Source organism: Pongo pygmaeus, chromosome 1 (genome assembly GCF_028885625.2).
Source record: "Pongo pygmaeus isolate AG05252 chromosome 1, NHGRI_mPonPyg2-v2.0_pri, whole genome shotgun sequence".
Taxonomy (NCBI): domain Eukaryota; kingdom Metazoa; phylum Chordata; class Mammalia; order Primates; family Hominidae; genus Pongo; species Pongo pygmaeus.
Window position 1 is genome coordinate 228,324,237 of NC_072373.2, and position 22,136 is coordinate 228,346,372.

Here is a 22,136-nt window from a genome sequence, read left to right on the forward strand (position 1 = left end):
GATGGGGGTTACAGTCCGCTGATGATCCAGGAATCCCGTCCTGAGCCAAGCTGGGCTGTGGTGCAGCTCCTGGGATGCCCCCCTAGGGAGGGCTGTGGGTGGTTGCATAGGCCCCCAACAACCCTGGGAAAAAGCAGCTGGTGGGGCCACATCAGTCGCATTAGAAAAGAGCCCTGGATGGATGGGTGCAGTGACTCACACCTGCCGTCCCAGCACTTTGGGAGGCCAAGGAGGGGGGGATTGCCTGAGCCCAGGCGTTTGAGACTGCAGTGGCCCATGACTGCAACACTGCACTCCAGCCTGGGTGGCAGAAAGAAACCCTTTCTCTAAAATTAATTAATTAATTAAAATAAAAGAGCTTCCTCCACGTGGGGTGTACCAGCTGCCTCTCAGAAGAGCTGCCCGGAGCAGCTGGACTCCCCAGGATCACCATCCTTAAAGCTGAGGCCTGCTCTGGGTTCTGCCTGCCTCGCCCAGGAGCCACCTGACCTCCCTCCCAGTGAGGTGGGAGGGAGCTCCACATCCCACGCCCCTGGGTCATGGATCCCCTGACACTTCTCCGGGAGCAGGCCAGGTAAGGGCTGCTCTCCACATCCTGCAGAGAAAATGGGAAAGAGGTGACTTCCTCCAGCCATGAGAGGAGGCCTGAGAGGCATGCAAAGCCTGTGCCCCCACACAGGCTCTCAGTCCCCATACGTGTGCACCCACAAGGTCACTCACACTCACACATACATGCACACACCCAGGTGCTTACACACACAGTCACAGGCACCCTACATATACCCACACACTCCAAAACACACACGCATCCTGCACGCACACACACACACACGCCTGTGCTTGTGGGCCCACCAGCCCCACCCTCCCCCATCCTCCTCTTAGACCCTGAGATCCCCCCAGCCCCCATGCCTGGAAACAGGCAAGTCCAGGCTCAGCACTGATCGCAGCAGCGGCCATGCCTCTGGGCTCTGAGACAGCCTCTAAATGCCGCAGGCCCTTGGAGTCCCTCGGGCAGCCTCCTGACAGTGGGTGAGAAACGCCGGCGCGGGATATATTGAACGGCGCTGGTGGATGGGATGGTGGCGGCTGCTCCTCCCGCGCTGAATTATCTCTGGCAGAAATAAAAATCAGCTGAGCGCCGGGTTTCGATAGGCTACAATCTGTTAGCAGAAAATTGGACTGTCACCAGCATGCCATGTTCATTTTGGCTGATTAAAGAGATATTAATCTACTGTCACGGTTACGGCTCTGTCAGCGCAGTTAACAGGCCAGCAGAGACAGGGCTGCAGCTCAGGGACAGCAGCGCCGCAGCGGCCGCAGCGCAGGGACTCAGCGTGGGATCTGGGGCCACGCGCGCGCCTGGGTAGGGGCCACCGTCCACTCTGGGCCACGTCAGGTCCCACTGGGACAGTGGACTGCCCATCTGTGTTGGCCTTGAAGATGGGAGACGAATCGCGTGGGTCCCACGCCTCTGGCGTCCTGGCGCCCAGGCTCCGTGCAAGTGTCTCCAAGGGGCAACGCCCAGACCTCTGGATGCCACCTCGGCCCAGGAGCTCGCCTGCCTCTCATCTGTGCACAGAGAAAGACTCAGGAACCTCGCGGGCAGCACCCTCTGCACCTCCCATCTACACTGGCCACAGGGAGCAAGGGGAACCCAGCACACACCAGGGTGGCTCAGCAAGAGTGGCTTGGCGGGCCTGGCCCTGGGGGCTCAGAACTGTCATGGGGACCCTGGCCCACTGCACCCCACCACCCCTCAGGCCTCCAGACAAGACGTTTGGAGACCCACGTCAGAGGCTCTGGGTAGGCACGGCCCCTGCAGCTGCCACACACTGCCACTGCCTAGAACACTGACCTCCATCCAGGTGGGTAGGTACCAGAGTACCCCAGGTCCAGAACCCTCTGGAAGAGACAGCGATGTGGCCTACTGAATACATCACCAACTCAACTCACCAAGACAGTGCTCCTTGGGCCAGGGTCCATGGGACCCAGGGAGGACACCACCACCCCAAGGGTTTTCTGAGGCCCCTTGAAGGATTAACGAGGCCCAACACAGGGCTTGGGTGGCCTGGGGGCTGTCCATCCCTGACCTGGGCTGATGCTCCTGCGCCCCCGTTTCCTACTGAGGGGCACAGCCTTGCTCCCTGGACAACGGTGGGCCCTGCTGAGCCACAGCTCACAAAGCCTGCATGGATCAGTGAGCCGCATCTCATGGCTTCTCCTCCCTGCAGAAGCCACCTGAGGCCAAGCCTGGCAGGTGCATCGGGCCAAGCTGTGCTCTGCTCCCCAGAGGCCCCTGAGCCTCCTCGTGACCCTCATCCTCCCACTCAGCTAGCTGGTGGGGGGCAGGCAGTGGAGGCCACTCAGCTGAAGGGGCAGGGCCTGACACACGCAGGAGAGGCAGGGCTCAGGGCCAGAGCTGTGTCCTGGACATGGCCAGCCCTTGAGGCAGAGCTGGTGGAGCCAGGAAGGTGTCATGGGCAGTTTCTTGGCCTCTGCCTTGTGCCACTTGCTGAGGTCCCAACACAGGGAGGCCGGGTGATGGACATCACAAACCCCCAGTTTGCCCCGTCCTGCTGTAGCCCTGGGGAGGTCCCTGCACTCACGGGTCTCCTGCACTCACAGACCCCCTGCATTCACAGGTCTCCCGCACTCACGGGCCCCCCGCACTCACGGGCCCCCCTCACTCACGGGCCTCCCGCACTCACGGGTCCCCTGCACTCACGGACCTCCCGCACTCAAGGGCCCCCCGCACTCACGGGCCCCCCACACTCACGGGCCTCCCGCACTCACGGGTCCCCCGCACTCACGGACCTCCCGCACTCAAGGGCCCCCCGCACTCACGGGCCCCCCGCACTCACGGGCCCCCGCACTCACGGGTCCCCCGCACTCACGGGCCCCCCGCACTCACGGACCTCCTGCACTCACAGGCCCTGTCCTCCAAAGCCTCTCCAAGGGTGTTGCCCGCAGACCAAACCATTGACCCCGACCCCATGCTTGCACCGTACGGGACTCTTCCAGCTGCAATTGCAGAACACAGCTCAGAGCAGCTCACACAGAAAGGTCGCCGTACAGCCAAATGGGACATCCAGGGATACAGCTGGCTTCCGGCTCCGCAGGATCCAGGGCCCAGACCGTGAGTGGGCACAGTCTCCACCTGTGCCCACCTCCGTCTTTCCCTCTGCTTGACTCCAGCCTCAGGAAGCGCCTGGGAGCCACCACACTGCACACTCGCCACATTTTGAGTGAGCATGACTGGGCAGCAAAGCACCCAGGACTTAATAACTTGAAAGAGCAGCAGCATCACCTCTCACAAGGAAGGTGAGGAACACCCCAGGTGAACTCTGATGGGCCAAGTTCAAGCTGTGTGACCACCTTCGGCCCCTCACTGAGGTCTGGGGAGGCTGGACTGGACCTGAGTGCGTGCCCACTCTTGGAGGTGGGGTTCTGGTCAAGCCCCACTTGACCCTTTGGGCAAAGGATGGGGGTGATTTGCTGCCAGAGACATTGACGACAAAAAGCTGACTCCTGGTGCCATCCGCAGGCTTAGATCCCAGGCAGGGCTGCCCAGCCCATGGGCACCTGGATTCCACACACCCTTGATACTGCAATGTCCCCAGGCACCAGCCTGCCCTCGTGGGACCCCCAGCTTAATGGAGATGCAGGCCATAAATAAGTGAGTATGTGAGTAAACAAACAAGTGTCAAATCGCAGGGATCCCCATATCCCAGCCAGTGTCACACCCGGCGCTATGGAGCTCAAAGGGCATGGTCAGGAAACTCCCCTCTGAGCCTCCCCTTGGAAGCCAGAGCTGGGTGGGTGAGTGGAGCCCCATCTGCCCCAGGTCCTCTGACCTGGAAAATCCCCAAGCTCAACCTAACTCCACAACCTGAGCCTTGACTTCCAGGGGCCGGAGCACATGGCACGCCCAGGTCCCCTGACAGTGGCAGGACCCTCTTCTGGACAAAGCCAGGATCCGGCAGGGCCCAGGCTCAGAGGACCCAGTTGGCACCAAGACTTGCTAAGGCGGATTTTCAGGCCAGAACCACGTGCTGGATCTGTGGGCCGGGCCCCGGGTAGGCGCACATGGGCCCTGGTGGTGCAGCTGAACTGTTCTGTCTGGTTGGTGCCCACTCCTAGGCCGGGGTCCAGGCAGGAGACACCCAGGGCAACCGAGAACAGCAGAAGCAACCTCAGGGCCACGTGGCAACCTCACTGTGCCGAGCATGGAGCCACACGTGGCGTAGGCACAGTACAGAGGCGTGGCCTGAGGTCAGAGGTGTCCCCAAGCTACAAGGCTCATGGGGAAAGGGGGCACTGTCCGACCCAGACCTGCTGGAGCCAGCGGTGGTTTTCTGAGCTGCGCACTTGCTCTGCCTGGATGTACTCACACAAGGGCCTTCTCCAGGTCAGACAGTCCAGGAACAGCACGGGGCAAGTGACGAGATCCAGGACACAGGCTGTGCCAGCCAGTGTCTCTCCCAAACGCCCAGGGACACCGTGCTGGGTGCAGCGGGCGATCGTGGCAGTGAGGTCCCCTCTGCTTGGCTTGGCCCAGGGCTTCCGTCGGGTCTCCCAGGCACTGCTTCCTGCGGCTTCTCAGAGCACACCACAGGGACTCTCCGGCCTGGCCCACTGCTGACCCCAGGGTGGGACACAGCAGGGCGCGGAGGGAGCTGGGGGCAGGAATATTGCTGTGGGGGTCCTGCAGACTGAAGCCCAAGGTCACGGTGGCAACAGAGCAGGTTCTTCCCCAGGCCTCGATCCTGGGCTTGTGGACACTGTCTCCTCCCTGTGTCCCCACAGGGCCATCGCCCTGTGTGTCTGGGTCCGAATCTCCTCTCCTTAGAAGGCACCAGTGACACCGGACGAGGGCCCATCCTAACCTCGCTGACCAGAGGGCCCACCCTAACCTCGCTCACCAGACGGCCCACCCTAACCTCGCTCACCGGAGGGCCCACCCTAACCTCGCTCACCACTTTAAAGGCCCTGTCTCCAAACAGAGTTACAATCTGAGGTCCAGGGATCAGGACTTTAACACAGGCATTTGCAGCCAACACTTTCTTCTCCTCAAACCTCCATCTCCCCTCTGAGCATCTGGCATTTAATCAGGGGTGAGGCCCCCCATGTGGTCCCAGGTGAGTGGAGAGCCAGGAGAGTGAGGGCCCAGCTTGTAACTGACAGGCGCCCACTCCGAGCCGAGTCCCTGACCACGCTCATAGGAGTTGGGGGAGTTTGACTCTAATTCCTCTGCCACTTCATCAACATCTATGCAGAGTGTCACAGTGCACGGGCAGCATGAAATATTCAAAAGAGTTCTATTATTGAATTAACTATTTATCGATTTATAATTTAAAAGATGTATGCCCAGCTGTTAACAAAGATTCCAAACCAACTTTCGCTTCCCGGAACCGCCAAGCGCCACCAGCCCCCAGGGACGTCTCTCTGCCAGCTCTCACCCTGGTGCAGAGTGCAGAGGCGCTCGGGGTGACCTGGGGGGCACAGGCACACTGCAGCCCCTGCCGCTCACTGATGCCAACCCACAGGGGTCTGCAGCGCCCCCGGCCCCATCCCACTGGCTTCCAGCTCTCCTATGCTGGCTCTGCCGGGAGCAAGGAGGTCTCTGTCCCCTCCCTCAGTTCAGGGCAGGTGCAGAGCCGAGGTCTGAGCCAAGCTGACCACAAGGGCAGCGTCTCAAGCCGCGCTGTGACTGTGAGCTGGGCACAGCTTCTCCTTCAGGGCTCACTGTCCCTGACGAGGTGGGCTTATTTTTTCCACTAGACTTTATTATTTAGAGCAGTTTTAGGCTCACTGCAAAATTGTGTGGAAGGCACAGAGTCCCCATGTGAGGACAGACACCCCCATCAGCCACACCCGCCCCCCAGCATGGTGCACTAGCCACCGTGGCTGACCCCGCATTTACACCGCCTTACCCCGCGCCCAGAATTACCGCCGGGCTCGCTCTCTACCCCGCATCCTATGAGTATGGACAGGCGTGTGATGGCGTGGATCCACCACTGCGGGGTCCTGCGGAGGAGCCCATGCCCTGGAGACTCCCTGCTCCACCTGGGCCTCCCTCCCTCCCTCCCCTGAGTCCCTGGCACTCTCTCATCTTTTGGCCGCCTCCCTAGTTCCACCTTCTCCAGAATGCCCTTGAGCTGGAATCTCACGGTGTGTGGTGTGGCTCCTTTCACTGAGGAACATGCATTTTAGTTTCGAGGTAGGTCTTTTCACTGTGTCAATTTTACAGACGGGCAGGAAAAGCAGCTCAGTGAAGGTCACACACCAGGGCCTTGGTGGGACAGGAACGGAAACCCTGCTCCTGATCCCCCTGCTGTCCAGAGGCCTCTGAGGGACGCTGGTGGGAACCGCACACAGGAGGCCCTAGGGGACTGGGGACAAAGCCTGGCTGGACACAGCTCTGTCCCCGAGCAGCTGGGACTAGAGGCTGCAGCTCTCACAGCTGAGGTCTGACCCCTGATTCCATCTTGGCCGCGCATCAAAGCTCGAGTAGCAGTTAGCAAAGCTGCTGCGGGAGAGGCCGTCCGAGCGCCCGAGAACCCCACCCTCTCTCCCAGAAGCAGTGGAACGCAGTCAGGATTGCTCTGAGCCGAAGGCACGCGCAATAAATAATCACTGTTTTAAGACTCCCATGTCGAGTCCCTAATGGCATTATGAGGGCACGGGGATTAAGCCCAGGAAGATAATTACCAGAATATCAGACTCCAAACCGTAATCACATCTATTAAAAATGACACGCAAGGAAAATCCCTTGAATTACAGTGTGAGGGGGCTGTCGCCCAGGAGAGCTCCTCTGCAGAGATAAATGTCCCCGCATGGCTGGGCCCCTCCCTCCCCACAGCCAGGTAAGCCTCTCAGGGACGGGAGAGTTTGCCCCAAGAGCGGACGGCAGACAGCATCTGAATCGGGCACTCCCATCCCTGCTGTGGGTTCAAGGCCACGGCTTTTCAGAGGCAGGAGTGTGCACATCCTCCAGCATCATGGCTCCCAGGAGGGTGGGGGTGCCCGGCGCCAGGCAGGTGGCACTGCCCTGCCCCGCCCCATTGAGGGTCCTCTGTGGGCACTGGGAGCAGCCTCCTCCAGACCTTGCCAGTGAGCTGCCATCGAGAGGAAAGAGCACTGGCCCTGGCAGATCAGCTGGGCCCTGGGTACGTCTGCAAACCCCCGTGAGGGGCCACAGCCCTGGAGGGGAAGCAGCAGAAGGGCTTTGTGCAGCGGCGCAGGCAGGTCGGAGGAGCTGGTGGGGGACCAGATTCTCAAAGCCCCAGCCACAACATTCTTTACGATGTCCTGACCGCTGGGCCTGGAGGGCTGGAGCACAGAGGGTCCCCCAGTGGCCACAGGGGAGGGCCACCCTCCGTGAGGAGCTGGGCCTTCCTGGGAGGTGTCAGCCCGGCCCTCCTGCATCTGAGTGGGAAGGAAGGTGAGGTCTAAACCCAGCCCTCCAACACTGCTGATCTGTGAAGGTGAAGCTGCAGAGAGAAGCCCTGAGGTCAGCGCCCCAGGGACGCAGGGCCAGGTGCAGCCGGAGGCCCGTGGGTCTGAGGCACCGAGGAGCAGGCCTGGTACTCACTAGCTTCCACAGCCCTGCCACCCACCTGCCTGCCCACCCGCCCTTGGTGTGGAGCTTACGGGTGCCCGGCCAGTTGGTGAGCAGCACGGTGGGCTACAGCCCTGGCTGGCACCAAATCCCAAATGGACAGTCCCGGCTGGCTGGGCAGGGCGGGACGGGGCAGGGCTGCCCTGTTTCCTACCGTCGTGGGCTGCCCTGAATATTCATGCCCAGCCAGGGCCGTGGCTGAGTTGTCAGAATACCACACCCTCCCAGGAGCCCTCGGAGCCCTTGCCTGTCATGGGGTCCTCAACATCGGCCATCAGAGCGGGAGACGGGCATTGCCCAGCGTCACCCACCTCCTGTTGTACAGGTGGGAAAGCCAGGCCCCAGCCCACCTCCTGACCTGACGAAGGAAGAAAGGAAGGAGTGAGGAAGGATGAGAGGGAGGGAAAGAGGATGGGATGGGCGGAGGATGCTCTGTTAACAGAGCCCAGACAAGGATCCCCCTTCTTGGTCCCCAAGGCCCTGATCAGGGATAATGGTTTGGAAACGAGCTGGCCCAGCATGGAGATTGCTGCCCCTGTGTGTGGCATTTCCACCCGTGAACAAGCAGAAGAGCTTCCCCATGTACATGCAGGTGTAACTGACCTCATCCTCACAGCACCTAGAAGTCCCGAGTATGCGTCTCTGCCCTGGGAGCTCAGCCCTCCCTCCCCAGGGCATCCCTTCCACTACTGATCAGGAGCACCGAGGAACTGCGGGCACTAAGGCCAGGCAGCCGGGTGTTGGGTGGGCAGGGCCTCGGCATCTGTGCCCACCCCTCTCTCTGGACAGCGTGGACAGGAGGCGGGGGCGAGGCCATCTCCTCTGCCTCCCTGGGTCTCCGCACTATCCTCCCGGTGCCCCCACCTCTGTCTGCATCTCCACCCTGCAGCCCCTCCCTGAGCCTCTGGACCGGGACAACCTCACCTCCGCCACCCTCCCAGCCCTGAGTGGAGGCTGCTTCCTGCATTCACCCTCCAAGGCCCAGGCAGCCATTCTGGGATTGGGATTGGGCTCCCTCGGTGGAAGCACCCAGGGTGGTTTCCAGTCCCCGGCTGGATGCTGGCTGATACTCGTCCTAGGAGCAGTCCCCAGAAGCAGCCATCGCAGTGGGAATTCCAGGACGGTGGGGGCTGCCATTGCCCTGAAAGCAGCGCTGTGCTTTCTACCAAGGAAAAACCGGACGCTGGCTGTCAGAGCCATGCAGTGACATCACAGTCAATGGAACTGTCACTGTGTGGGATCGTGATTGAGTTTCTTTTGAAGTAAGTGCCTTGGGGACCCCATGGGGGCTGCACTTGACCAGGACTGAATTTTGCAATGGCAGCTGCAGAGAATGGGGCGAGCTGACTTCCTCTGCCCTGAGAACTTGCAGGGAGCTGTGACTCGCTCCGGCTACAGTTAAAGCAGAGACCTGCGGTGGTGGCCCTGAAATAATCTCATTTCTTTTAGCCTCAGGGATGACTTCACTGAAAACGAACCCTGGATGTAATTGAGCCGACGACGGAAGCGCGGAGTGGAGGCCCCTCATATGTGTCGAGGCTCTTCAGGGGACATTGGGTGTCCTTCCCGAAGGTCCAGGGTCTTGGACCTTGGGGCGGGGACACAGGAATGGAAGTCTTGACTTCCTGCACCTCTCTTGCCAGAGGAGAGTCCTCTGCCTGGGTCTGAGAAACCAGGCTTCGCTCCTGGGAGACCCTGCAACAGCCTGGTCCCAGCGCTTGCTCTGCTGCGTGGAGGGCCTCCTGCCCTTCTTAAGATCCAGACGCACCACCCGCTTCCTCGGCGCCCATGAGGAGTCAGCGCGTGCTCTAGGGACAGGGGACGTCTAGCCCGGGAGAAGGTGGCTCGGAGGCCTAAAGCCATGTTAGGCTTTGCTGCAAATATCTTGGGCAACTCATGTGAGGGGTGATGTTTGGGGTCTCGTACCAGGGATCGGATGCAAGGCTGATGTAGGCTAAGTCCCTGCTAGGGGTTCACCTACCAGAGACGGGGAACTTGCAGTGTCGGCTGAAGGAGCTGGGCGCTCACCAAGTCTGGCTGGTCAGTGACAGACCCGGACTCACGGTGATTAAGAGTCACGTTTATTGTGACGTCAGAACGTCCCTGACCCAACAGAGAAGAGGCCACACCCGGAGGCCCAGGGAGGAGCCAATGGGGCTCATTTACCATGGACATCTCAGTCCCCCCTGCACCCACGAGAGGCCCACTCCACACTGCACCCAGGAGAGGCCCCACTCCACACTGCACCCAGGAGAGGCCCCGACTCCACACTGCACCCAGGAGTGGCCCCGACTCCACACTGCACCCAGGAGAGGCCCCGACTCCACACTGCACCCACGAGAGGACTCACTCCACACTGCACCCAGGAGAGGCCCCGACTCCACACTGCACCCACGAGAGGCCCCACTCCACACTGCACCCAGGAGAGGCCCCGACTCCACACTGCACCCACGAGAGGCCCCACTCCACACTGCACCCAGGAGAGGCCCACTCCACACTGCACCCAGGAGAGGCCCACTCCACTGCACCCAGGAGAGGCCCACTCCACACTGCACCCACGAGAGGCCCACTCCACACTGCACCCAGGAGAGGCCCCACTCCACACTGCACCCAGGAGAGGCCTCGACTCCACACTGCACCCAGGAGAGGCCCCGACTCCACACTGCACCCACGAGAGTCCCACTCCACACTGCACCCAGGAGAGGCCCCACTCCACACTGCACCCAGGAGAGGCCCTGACTCCACACTGCACCCACGAGAGGCCCCGACTCCACACTGCACCCAGGAGAGGCCCACTCCACACTGCACCCAGGAGAGGCCCCACTCCACATTGCACCCAGGAGAGGGCCCGACTCCACACTGCACCCAGGAGAGGCCCCACTCCACACTGCACCCACGAGAGGCCCCGACTCCACACTGCAACCAGGAGAGGCCCACTCCACACTGCACCCACGAGAGGCCCACTCTACACTGCACCCACGAGAGACCCCACTCCACACTGCACCTAGGAGAGGCCCCACTCCACGCTGCACCCACGAGAGGCCCCGACTCCACACTGCACCCAGGAGAGGCCCACTCCACGCTGCACCCACGAGAGGCCCACTCCACACTGCACCTAGGAGAGGCCCCGACTCCACACTGCACCCAGGAGAGGCCCCGACTCCACACTGCACCCACGAGAGGCCCCGACTCCACACTGCACCCACGAGAGGCCCCGACTCCACACTGCACCCACGAGAGGCCCCGACTCCACACTGCACCCACGAGAGGCCCCGACTCCACACTGCACCCACGAGAGGCCCCGACTCCACACTGCACCCAGGAGAGGCCCCGACTCCACACTGCACCCAGGAGAGGCCCCGACTCCACACTGCACCCAGGAGAGGCCCCGACTCCACACTGCACCCAGGAGAGGCCCCGACTCCACACTGCACCCAGGAGAGGCCCAGACTCCACACTGCACCCAGGAGAGGCCCCACTCCACACTGCATCTAGGAGAGGCCCCACTCCACACTGCACCCATGAGAAGCCCACTCCACACTGCACCCATGAGAGGCCCCGACTCCACACTGTACCCATGAGAGGCCCACTCCACACTGCACCCATGAGAGGCCCACTCCACACTTCACCCATGAGAGGCCCACTCCACACTGAACCCAGGAGAGGGCCCAACTCAGCACTGCACCCAGGAGAGGCCCCTACTCCACACTGCACCCATGAGAGGCCCACTCCACACTGCACCCAGGAGAGGCCCACTCCACACTGCACCCAGGAGAGGGCCCGACTCCACACTGCACCCAGGAGAGGGCCCGACTCCACACTGCACCACGAGAGGCCCCGACTCCACACTGCACCCAGGAGAGGCCCCTACTCCACACTGCACCCATGAGAGGCCCACTCCACACTGCACCCAGGAGAGGCCCCGACTCCACACTGTACCCATGAGAGGCCCCACTCCACACTGCACCCATGAGAGGCCCACTCCACACTGCACCCCGGAGAGGCCCCACTCTACACTGCACCCAGGAGAGGGCCCGACTCCACACTGCACCCAGGAGAGGCCCCGACTCCACACTGAACCCAGGAGAGGCCCCGACTCCACACTGTACCCATGAGAGGCCCACTGCACACTGCACCCATGAGAGGCCCACTCCACACTGCACCCATGAGAGGCCCACTCCACACTGCACCGAAGAGAGGGCCCACTCCACACTGCACCCATGAGAGGCCCACTCCACACTGCACCCAGGAGAGGCCCACTCCACACTGCACCTAGGAGAAGGCCCACTCCACACTGCACCCATGAGAGGCCCACTCCACACTGCACCCAGGAGAGGGCCCGACTCCGCACTGCACCCAGGAGAGGGCCCGACTCCGCACTGCAACCAGGAGAGGCCCCACTCCACACTGCACCCACGAGAGGCCCCATTCCACACTGCACCCAGGAGAGGGCCCGACTCCGCACTGCACCCACGACAGGGCCCAGGCATGCCTTTCCCTGGGCTCAGAGAGTGAATCTGTCTGTGACAGAGGCCTGGCCTCTCACAAACTCCACTGTGGCTCTGCTGGCTGGGACAAGGCAGAGAGAGGCCTCCTTGGATTCATTTCCCGGGGATGCCGAGACAAATCACCACAGACCAGGGGTCCTAAAACAACACACATTTACTCTCTCACACTCACGAAAGCAGGAAGTCCAACGTCAGCCTCACTGGGTGGAAATCAGGGCGCTCCCTCTGGAGGCTCCAGTACAGAATCCTTCCCGGCCTCTGCCAGCTTCCGGGGGCCACCGACATTCTTGGGTTTGTGGGTGCCTTGCTCCGGTCTTCAAGACCAACATCTTCCAATCACCACCCCGTCCCACATGGGTCTCCTCAGGGTGTGGCCATGTGTCCTCTGCGACTCTCTGATGAGGACACTTGTGATGGAATTTAGGGCCCTCCAGGGTCGTCCAGATATCCCCCCATCTCAGGATCCTGCACCTTATCACCCCTGCATGGACCTCGCAGTATCAGGTAACTATCAGGGCTCCAGGGCTTAGGAGGGTTATCTCGGCGAGGGGCAAAGTGGAGGCATTTGCAGCTGACCGCAGTCCCTAGGGTGGGCCCCTGGGTCTAGTGAGAATGACAGGTTAGGGAGTGGCAGTGGCCAGGTGGGGTTTCACTGCTGCTGGCCAGTTGAGGACAACAGCTGTCATGGGCGGTGGGGACGGAGTGATCATTGGGAGGTTTAGCTCGGCATGTGCTTTAGTTGTGGCTGATTGATCAGGGTCTCTGGGATCGGTCAGACGGAAGGCCTAGTGAAGTGGAGATCGACCTACAGGGCAGGTCTCCTCCGTGTCTGCTCATCAGAAGCTTCACTTGTGGCGTCACCACGAGGAGTCTCAGCCACTTGCTCAGCTTCTGCACCAGCCAGGCTGCTCTTCCCAGGGTCCTGGAGCCCTCAGGAAGGTCCCCTACACACTCACAATGAGGAACTTGGATGCTTCCCCTGCACCGGCCCCAACCAGGTCTGCAGCAGGCTGTGCTCGACAGCAGGGATCCAGCCGGGCCATCTGGGAGCAGGCTCTGTGCCGATCTGCTTCCTGGGGACCCTGAGCCCCGTGCAGCCTGCAGTCCAGAGGACAGCAACACCTGCGGCCACGTCCACTTCCACATGAGCTCGGTGGCCTGAGTCACGTCCATAGTCCCAGAATGCATGATTGGACTGGACACAGCTGGCCACTGGGAGAATCCCCACGTTGGCCCCAAACCCACAGAAAGACACCTGTTGGGGTGGGGAGAGACAACAGACGCCCCTGGAACTTCTCTTACCCAGGAGAGGAAAGCCAGAGCAGCACCCTGTGATGAGGCTGAGGCTGCACCCAGAGCAGCAGGCGCAGGGATTCCTGGCACGGTGGCCTGAGCGGGAGGCAGACGGATCTCACAAAGTGACCCTGGACGAGCGTTGCACAATCTCAACACTTTAGACTTTGGGGCCAGATGACCCTTTGTGGTGGGGCCAACTTGGTCTTCACAAGGTATTGGCAGCTTCTCTGGCCTTCCCCTACTGGAAGCCTGTGGCATCCCCCAAATGTGACAACCATAAATGTCTCTGGGAGCTGCCCAATGTCCACCCACCCCTCACCCCCAGCTGAGAACCACTGCTAGGGATTATTCTCGACTTCACACAGGGGACCCAGCCACTGACACTTTTCCAACCATGGAATCTCCACTGAGGGAGGGGGTCCCCTGGGAGAAGGCACAGGACTGGCCACTGGGAACGTGGCTTCCTAGGATCCTGGAGCAGGAGCTTGCACCTGGCACAGATGAGGGTTCACCTGCACAGCCCTGCCCGGAGCCCGCTTCACCCTCCTCATCACCCCTCCCAAGCCCTCTACAGGGATCTTGCTCACCTGGAGGTCCCGGGGCCACGGCACTGGTCTCCCTGCTGATGACATCAGTTGGTCCGGATGGTCAGAAAGCAGCAGGCATCTTGTCTGACTTCATAGAAGACACATGCGCCAGAGACCAGGCAATAAGCCCTTAACATGTAGGGACCCAACACGCAGCTGAGGGTCTTGCCGCCCTGGCCTGACATCACCGTGCCATCTGCCGCCTACGCCTAGAAAGAAAAACAGCATCTGGGGGCCTCCTCGGATCTCAGACCCTGAGCTGCTTTGCCGGCCTCTGCAACGTCAGAGATCTTCATGGCAGATATACCTGCTGTGTGGAACCTCGGAGAAGCTACAGGGGGAAGAATGGGGTACAGACGCCCAGGGCTGAGAGCAGTGCTCTCCCCCGAGGCCCCGTGCTCTCTTTCTGAGAAGAGCCCAGACCCAACAGCTGACCACAAGACAACAGTGGCCGTCCAACCTGAGCGCTCCTCGCCGGCCAGGCACTGTCTGAGCCAGGAGGCTGCAAGGATGAGCCTGGTGGCAGCAATCCATGGTCCCAAAGGACGGCCCATGAGGGCTGAGGGAGGCAGAAGCAAGAGGAGTGGCGAGGTGGCTGGCACTGCCCCACACCCCCTTCACGTATGCCCTCTCCTCATCCCGCACAATACAGTTTCACCCACCTTGGATGAACTCAGGCTTGGTTCACAGCTGGTCCTGACTGTCTTCTGTTGATGGAAGTCGGCTGTGGCAGAATCACGGCTCTAACCCAGAATCCTGAGAAGGGAGCGGGAGGGAAGCAATCGAGGAGGCGAAGGTCCCGGCCATGGTCTGTTGTCCACTTTGTCCCGACGGAGAAACAGGCAGAGGCGGCGATACACATCTCCCAGCTCGAGAGACAAGTTGATGGCCCCGGCATGATTGCGGTCTGGAAGGAGGGGGACTGGAGGTCAGTAGACAGGGAGGTGGAGGGTAGGGTGCGCGGATGGCCCTCTGGGAGGGCACAGGGATGGCAGACGTGAGGGCACCGAGGCCGTCCGCTGCAGGGAATGCTGTCAGAATCCAGGCAGAGCCACACTCTGGGGAGGGCCCTTGTCCTCTCTCTGGGGTCTGCTACCCCATGCTTGCTCAGGGGTCCCACCCAAAGTGGCCAGGATGGCAGGGATGGGGTTTGTCATGGGTTGAGTTGTGACCCCAAAAAGATATGTTCATGTCCCAACTCCCAGTACCTGTGAACGGGACCTTATTTGGAAATAGGCTGTTTTTTTTGTTTTTTGGGGTTTTTTTGTTTTTTTGTCTTTGCAGGGGGGAACGGAGTCTTGCTCTGTCGCCCAGGCTGGAGTGCAATGATGCAATCTCAGCTCACTGCCACCTCTGCCTCCTGGGTTCAAGGGATTCTCCTGCCTTAGCCTCCTGAGTAGCTGGGATTACAGGCACCCACCACAACACCCCGCTAATTTTTGAATTTTTAGTAGAGACGGGGTTTCATCTTGTTGGCCAGGCTGGTCTCAAACTCTTGACTTCAAATGATCCACACACTTCAGCCTCCCAAAGTGTTGGGATTACAGGTGCGAGCCATGGCACCAGGCCTGGAAATAGAGTCTTTGCAGATCTAATCAAGTTAAGCTGAGGTTCTTGGGGTGGTTTCTAAGTCAGTGGGACTGGGAAAATGCTGCCTGGAGACAGACACATGGGCAAAGTGTCCTGTGATGACAGAGGCAGAGGTGGGGTGACGCAGCTACAGGCCGAGGGAACCAGTGAGGAGCCACCGGGGACTGGGAGGGTCTTTGGAGGGAGATGGCCCTGCCCATACCTTGATTTTGGACTTCTGGCTTCCAGACTGGAGACATTCCTGCAGTCAGTTCTAAGCCACCTGGTTTGTGGTGCTTTGTGGTGGCAGCCCATACTCTAGAGACCACGCATGGCTCAGCAACATGGTCTCTCCCGGACAAGATGAACCTGGCGACCAGTACAGTCGTGGAACCGCATACCCCACATGCCCAAGCAGAAACCACCACTGGGGCCCCCCGAGGCAGCTTTTTCTGGGACTTTGTGCCACTCACTCATGGGTGCCTGGCGGATGACCTTGGGCCGCTGACGTCATGGGGGCACCATGGAGGGGACTTCGGGGGGTCCTCTCTGGGTTGGGCTTGCCTCCCTGCTCCAATGGCTCCACGCTGTGCACCTGCCTCTTGCCTCTCTTGCCATGGCAGCACTCAGCTCCATACTGTTTCCAGCCATGGCAATCAACTCACAGAGCCTCTCAGCGGTGGCTCGCAGGCGCCCATGCCCATGTCCACCACATTCCCCACCCCACTGCTGGCCTAGTGAAGACCTAGTTATGGTGCCCATTGGACAAGCACTCCCTGAAAGTCTGGGTTTCTATCTTCAGGTGTAATTTATGTTTTAAACGAGCCATTGTGCCATTCTGCAGCCAACATACCCAGGTCCCAACATACCCGGGTCCCAACATACCCGGGTCCCAACACTGGTTGGATGCAGAAGGGGCTCCTGTCACTCACACCTGCTGACCCACTCCTGGAACACTGACTTGCTGTCCCTAGGACTTCGGACTCTGCTGGTTTAGATGTCTTGGTCTTCGGCAGAACGCTTCCACTGGTGACACAACAGCGGGTCCACAGAGCTGGAAGTCAGTGTGGACACTGGGCTGCTGGGCTCTGCCTGCTCCAAATCCACAGGTAAGCCACAAGCTCCTGTGCCAGCCAGGGTGACGAAGCCCCTGCTGAGGGGGACCCTGGGATGCTGCCATGGAGGAACATGAGCAGCAGCCCACGGCATCGGGCACCTCTGGGTACTGCCATGTGAGAATTAATAGGCTGCAGCCACCAAAACACAGAAGTAAAGGAACCAGCAGGGCCACTGAGGACTCAGCCCCTTTAGTGACAGTAACTCAGGTTCCCCCACCAAAGAACAAACCTTGACCAGCTGAGAGGCTGAGAGAGGGCAAACGAAACAGCGAACAAGGGTAAAAGAAAGATGTTCCCATAAATATGGATGGCAGCACATGACCAGCTGCAGAAACCGAGACCACAGAGAAACGTGTATTTGCGTCCTTATGCAGGTGTGTGTGTACATGTATGCACGCATGTGTAATGTGTGTACATGTGTGCATGAGTGCATGTGTGTTTGCATGTGTGTGTGCATGTGTAATGTGTGTACGTGTGCATGTGCAATGTGCATACATGTGTGCATGTGTGTGTGCACGTCTATGCATGTATGTCCATGTGTGCATGTGTGTACACGTGTAATGTATGTACATGTGTGCATGTGTGTGTGCATTGTGCATGTGCGTGCATGTGTAATGTGTGTACGTGTGTGCATGTGTAATGTGTGCACAAGAGTGCATGAATGCATGTGTGTTTGCATGTGTGCATGTGTGTCCACGTGTGTGCATGTGCAATGTGTGTACGTGTGTGTGCGTGTACATGTGTGCATGTATGTGCGTGTGTGTAATGTGTGTACATGTGTGCATGTGTAATGTGTGTGCATGTGTGCATGTGTATGTGTGCACATGTGTTTGCATGTATGTGTGTGCATGTATAATGTGTGTACATGTGTGCATGTGTAATGTATGTAGGTGTGTGCATGCATGTACATGTGTGCATGAGTAATGTGTGTGCATGTGTGCAATGTGCAATATGTGTGCATGTGTGCATGTGTAATGTGTGTACATGTGTGCATGTGTGTGTGTGTATATGTGTGTGTGCCAATTCCCTTCTTCCTCCCCTTCTCTCTCCCATTATTATTTCATAAATGGACAGTTAACAGTGGTCAGCTTGACAATGTATTGTATGTGCTACAGAACAGCCAGATGATCTCACACTGACCTAGAAGAGGAGCTCACCCTGCCCAAGACGCATCCCACACCTGTGACCAGGCAGTGGCTCTCATGGCTGTGGGGCTTCTCCTCCTTTTACAGGAGGGTGACAGGTGTTTCTTTTCACAACAGGCCATCCAGCCTTGCCCACAGCAGCATCCCTGGGCCACCGCCGTCACTGTCTGGAAACCACCATGCATGTAACAGACATGCGCTGATGCGGGCTCCCCGAAGGGTGACTGTGCCCGGCATTTTCCTGGGGCCCCTCAGCTCCCAGCCTGCCCTGTCACATTTTGAGATGCGGGCAAGGACCCAACAGATTCTTTCTCCCTTGCCCACTGGCTTTCTATCAGGTTCTGCTCACCGGGGCCCTGGGCCAGCTGGGAAGCAAGCACTGAGGAGGACTTGGCCTAGCCGCCCCTGCCAGCTCTTCCCCAAGCAGTGGCACTCAGTCCTGGCAGCTGCAGATGGTTCTGGCCTCCAGCCTCTCTGGGGACCCCATTGAGCCAGCCCCATTGTGCCCTCTCTAGCAGCACCCCAGCTCTGAAGGGGGACCCCTGCTCTGTGGGGCTCTCCTCTGAGTGTCTGGAACCTATGGCCCCAGCCTGCTCCCGGCTTCCCTCACTCACCAGCCCTGGGCTACCCTCAGGTGCCCTTGCGCCCTGCGGGCAGCCACGGCTCCTGAACCCGACGCCTTCATCAAGTCCCCTCTGTGGAAACACTCAGTGTGAGCAGCGCTCCTGCTGGGCCCTGCCGGGTCAGAGTTCCGGGACTCAAGAGGCCACATAGATAGCAGCTCTGCTGGGCACCGGCAGGCCACGGCAAGTGCCTGCCAGAAGCAGCCAGATTTCCCCAGACATTGCGGTCAGGAGCCAAAATGATGCCTGCAGAGGCAGAACTGTCCGTCACTAAGCAGGACGCAGCAGTGACCCCATGCCAGCCACGGCCCCAGCCCCTCGCCCCCAACACATCAGCTCACTCAGCCTGTGGGGGACCCATGTGGGCTGAACTGTGTCCCACGAAATTCAGAAGTTTCAGTTCTCAGCCCAGGACCTCGGAGTGTGACCTCACTTGGGAATAAACGTTCATTTGACAGAAAAATGGAGGTGAGGCCACACTGGAGAGGGGGGCCCTCGTCCACCATGAGGGGTGTCCTTACACAAAGGGAGAGTGTGGACACAGATACACAGGCAGAGAGGCGCCCTGTGAAGCTGGAGCCAGAGCCTGGGCAGCACTCCCAGGAGCCGAGGAGCAGCAAGGAGTGTACCACACAGCTGCGGGTGGCAGAAGCCTGGGATGGATTTGCCCTCTGAGTCTCTGGAAGGAACCAGCCCTGCTCTTGCCTTGATCTCGGACCTCCAGCCTCCAGAGCTGTGAGGGAATAAACATCTGTGGTTCAAGCCCCCGCGCCCATGGTACTTGGTGGTGGTGGCCCCAGGACGTCCTCGCTGCATCCATACCAGGCTGAGTACAACCCAGGAAGGCTGGCAGCACCACCACACTCTACGGTTTTCAGTCTGTCTGCAAGTTGCCAGGTGTGGCCCCGGCGTTCACCGCCACGTGTACCCTCACAGGTGGTGCACACGTGCCCCAGGAAGGAGGTCAGGGTGGGGAGGCAGCTGCTGGAGGACAGAGAAGGAAGATTCACCACCCCAGCTGACCAAGGTTAGGTCCCGAGAGCCAGCGCCTCGAGGCAGCCGGCACATGCGCAAGGGAAGCAGCCCTGTGAGGATGGGGCCCACATCACTCAGCCAGCACTCTCTCAGACGAGACGCCATCCAGAGGGTGGCACACTCGGACTGGGGCCCTCCCCACCAGGCAAAGCAGCAGAGACGCCTCCAGCCAAGCGAGGACCCTTGGCCTGGGGAGGCTTGGGCCCCCTCTAGAAAAAAGGTCCCTTCCGCAGAGGCTGCATCTCCTGAAAACAACCCTGGCTGGGGCCCCAGGATCCCAAGATACAGTGATTTGTCCCGTTGCTACCTGAGTACCCTGAGCAAGTTTTTAACCTCCTCACACCTGAAAGGGACAGACATTGGCAAACCCAGGGGTTGTACTATTGATAAGGGTCTCATTGAGACAAGAGAGGTTGTCCCTGTGTGGCACCGGAGGTGAGCCAAGGCCCAGGCAAGCTCATGGTGGAGCAGCCACTGGGGCTAGATTTGCAGACCCTGCCAGGGCCAGGCTAGGCTGTGACCGAGGGGTGACCACCTGGTGGCTAGGAACTGTCCCTTCCCATGGCCAGCATGGGGCCAAGACCCAGGGCTTGGCGGGGCTGGAGTCTCCTACTGGGCTGCAGACCATTGAGAGCTGGGGAGAGTAGCACGAAGGGGTCCTCGCTGCCTAGGGTGGGAAAGTCAGAGTTGGGCAGGTCCCAGCCATCCAGCCCAGGCCTTGCCACAGCGACTTCATCATGGAGACCCCCACTGCAGCAAGCCTCCTTGCAACAGGGCCGGCCTGAGTCAGGGGAGGGGTCTCTAAGTGGTGGACAGTGTGGAGAGAAAGCTGTCAAGGTCACAGGCTGACACCCAGGCCACCTCCAGACCAGAAGAGTGAACGACTGCTGAGCTCATGAGGTCCCCAGGTGCATGGGGGTGCACGTGTGTACATGCAGGTGCATCATGTGCAAACGTGTGCACATGTGCAGGCAGGTGTGTGCACGTGTGTGCACATGTGTATCATATATGTTGTGTATGCATGTGTGGGTTTGTGCTTGTGTGTCCATGAGTCATGCCTGTGCACCTGTGTGTGGGTGTACCTGTGCACATGTGTGGATGTGGCATGTGTACATATGTGCATGCCTGCTTGGGTGTGTGGTATGTGTGTTTTGTATGCATCTGTGCATGTGTGTATATCTGCCTGTGTACACTGCCAAGTGCTGTGTGTGTCACATGTCACATGCATGCGTATGTAGGTGCTTGTCTGTGTGTCTGTGAGCTGTAACCCTCAGATGAGAAAGGAGAGGTTCTCCTGCTCTCTCCTGCATGAAATTGGCCCCTCACCCACTGCCCCACAGGAGATTGCTCCCCCGAGGACAGGCCTGGGGTTCCCTGACAGGGTGGGGACCCTAAACCTCCAGGTCCCTAGGCAAACCTCACTGTCTCCCGGCATCCAGGCCCTGGAGCAGGGTGGGGTGGAGTGGGCAGGGTGGGGTGGAGTGGGCAGGGTGGGGTGGGCTGCATCCTCTCCCCTCTCCTTTGCCTCTCAGCGGGGGGAGACGTTCAAGATCGCTGGCTGGAGCCGCCTGTGCTCCGAATCACCCCATGCACCCAACACTTCCCCCAGAGACCTGCTGATGGCCAGGGCCTGCACATCCAGGCAGAGCAGATGACACCCCCCAGATGAGAACTGATGAGGGCCAGGCAGCAAAGCTGCTGGACAGGGAGGCCATCACTCTGCACAGGAAGTTCCTGAGTGACCACAGGCAAGGCCAGCCCCGCCTCCCTCTGTGCCTCAGTTTCCCCTCTTTAACAGAAGCGTGGGCTGGACTGTTCCAGCCTTTCCAGAGTGAAGATTTATGTCTCATGTGTGTCCCTGTGGCCAAAATTCATCAAGGTCAGCAGGGCAGAGGAGCAGTTCCCCAGCAAGGGGACTCTGAGGGCGGGACCCCTGCAGCCTTTGTGTGGGCAGATGCAGATGTGGATTGTCTACCTCCGGCCAAGCCCCCATTCCTTGAGCCTGGGGTCTGCATGGGACAGGGCCCTGCTGCCCGCTTGCCCCGAGGGGTCCCCTCCCCACCCACTCCTGGAGCGGTGCCGTCTCTCCACTTTCTTGGGCTGTAGCTCTCGGCCTAATTATCCATAACCTTCTGTTCGAAGACCGCTGTCCTTGCCTGATAAAAACCAGTAACTTTGAAAGCAAACTGGGTCTTAATTTTCCTTGACAGCCCTGCTTGAAGCATGCGGGCCGAGCTGGGGTTTAATTAAATGCACATTCGTATTCCAAACAAATTAAGTACAATTAAGGACTCTGAGTTATGGGTATCTATCACTCCGTGATGTTTTTGTAAAAATTACCCCATCAAGATCAAAGTCGGAGGATCCCTGCCTTAATTGCTTCATTAGGGCGCCGTGCACCAGGCTTCGCGAGCACCGGCCCTGGTGTCTCTCTGGGAATTACTCAAACGACGGCCCTCACAATAATTGCTTCCATATTTCTCTCCCGGAGACGTTCTCGGCTCCATGGATCAAATGCAATGGCTTCAGGAACCCAGCTCGGCTCAGGTCCCCTCGGCAATGGCCGAGGCGTTTTTATGGCGCCTGCACTGAGGCCCCACTGGGCTGGCTGGTGGGTGGGCTGCCCCCTGCCCC

The 22,136-nt window shown here is 59.8% G+C and overlaps 1 protein-coding gene across 2 annotated transcripts; it reads left to right on the forward strand.

The window, feature by feature from the left end:
* Positions 1–9,770: 9,770 nt before the first annotated feature.
* On the forward strand, positions 9,771–19,229 carry LOC129013037 (nascent polypeptide-associated complex subunit alpha, muscle-specific form-like). 2 transcript variants are annotated; one of them, XR_010127497.1, is made up of 4 exons: positions 11,891–12,633; positions 12,887–14,940; positions 16,556–16,690; positions 17,962–19,229. XR_010127497.1 is itself a non-coding variant. In XM_054449351.2 (3 exons), the coding sequence occupies exon 1, from the start codon at positions 9,789–9,791 to the stop codon at positions 11,508–11,510; it is 1,722 nt and encodes a 573-aa protein (XP_054305326.1). In that variant the 5' UTR covers positions 9,771–9,788; the 3' UTR covers positions 11,511–12,633; positions 16,556–16,690; positions 17,962–19,229. The 2 variants fall into 2 exon arrangements, 1 of the variants encoding a protein (XP_054305326.1); XM_054449351.2 differs by lacking the exon at positions 12,887–14,940 and having other exon boundaries at positions 9,771–12,633.
* The last annotated feature ends 2,907 nt before the right edge of the window (positions 19,230–22,136 follow it).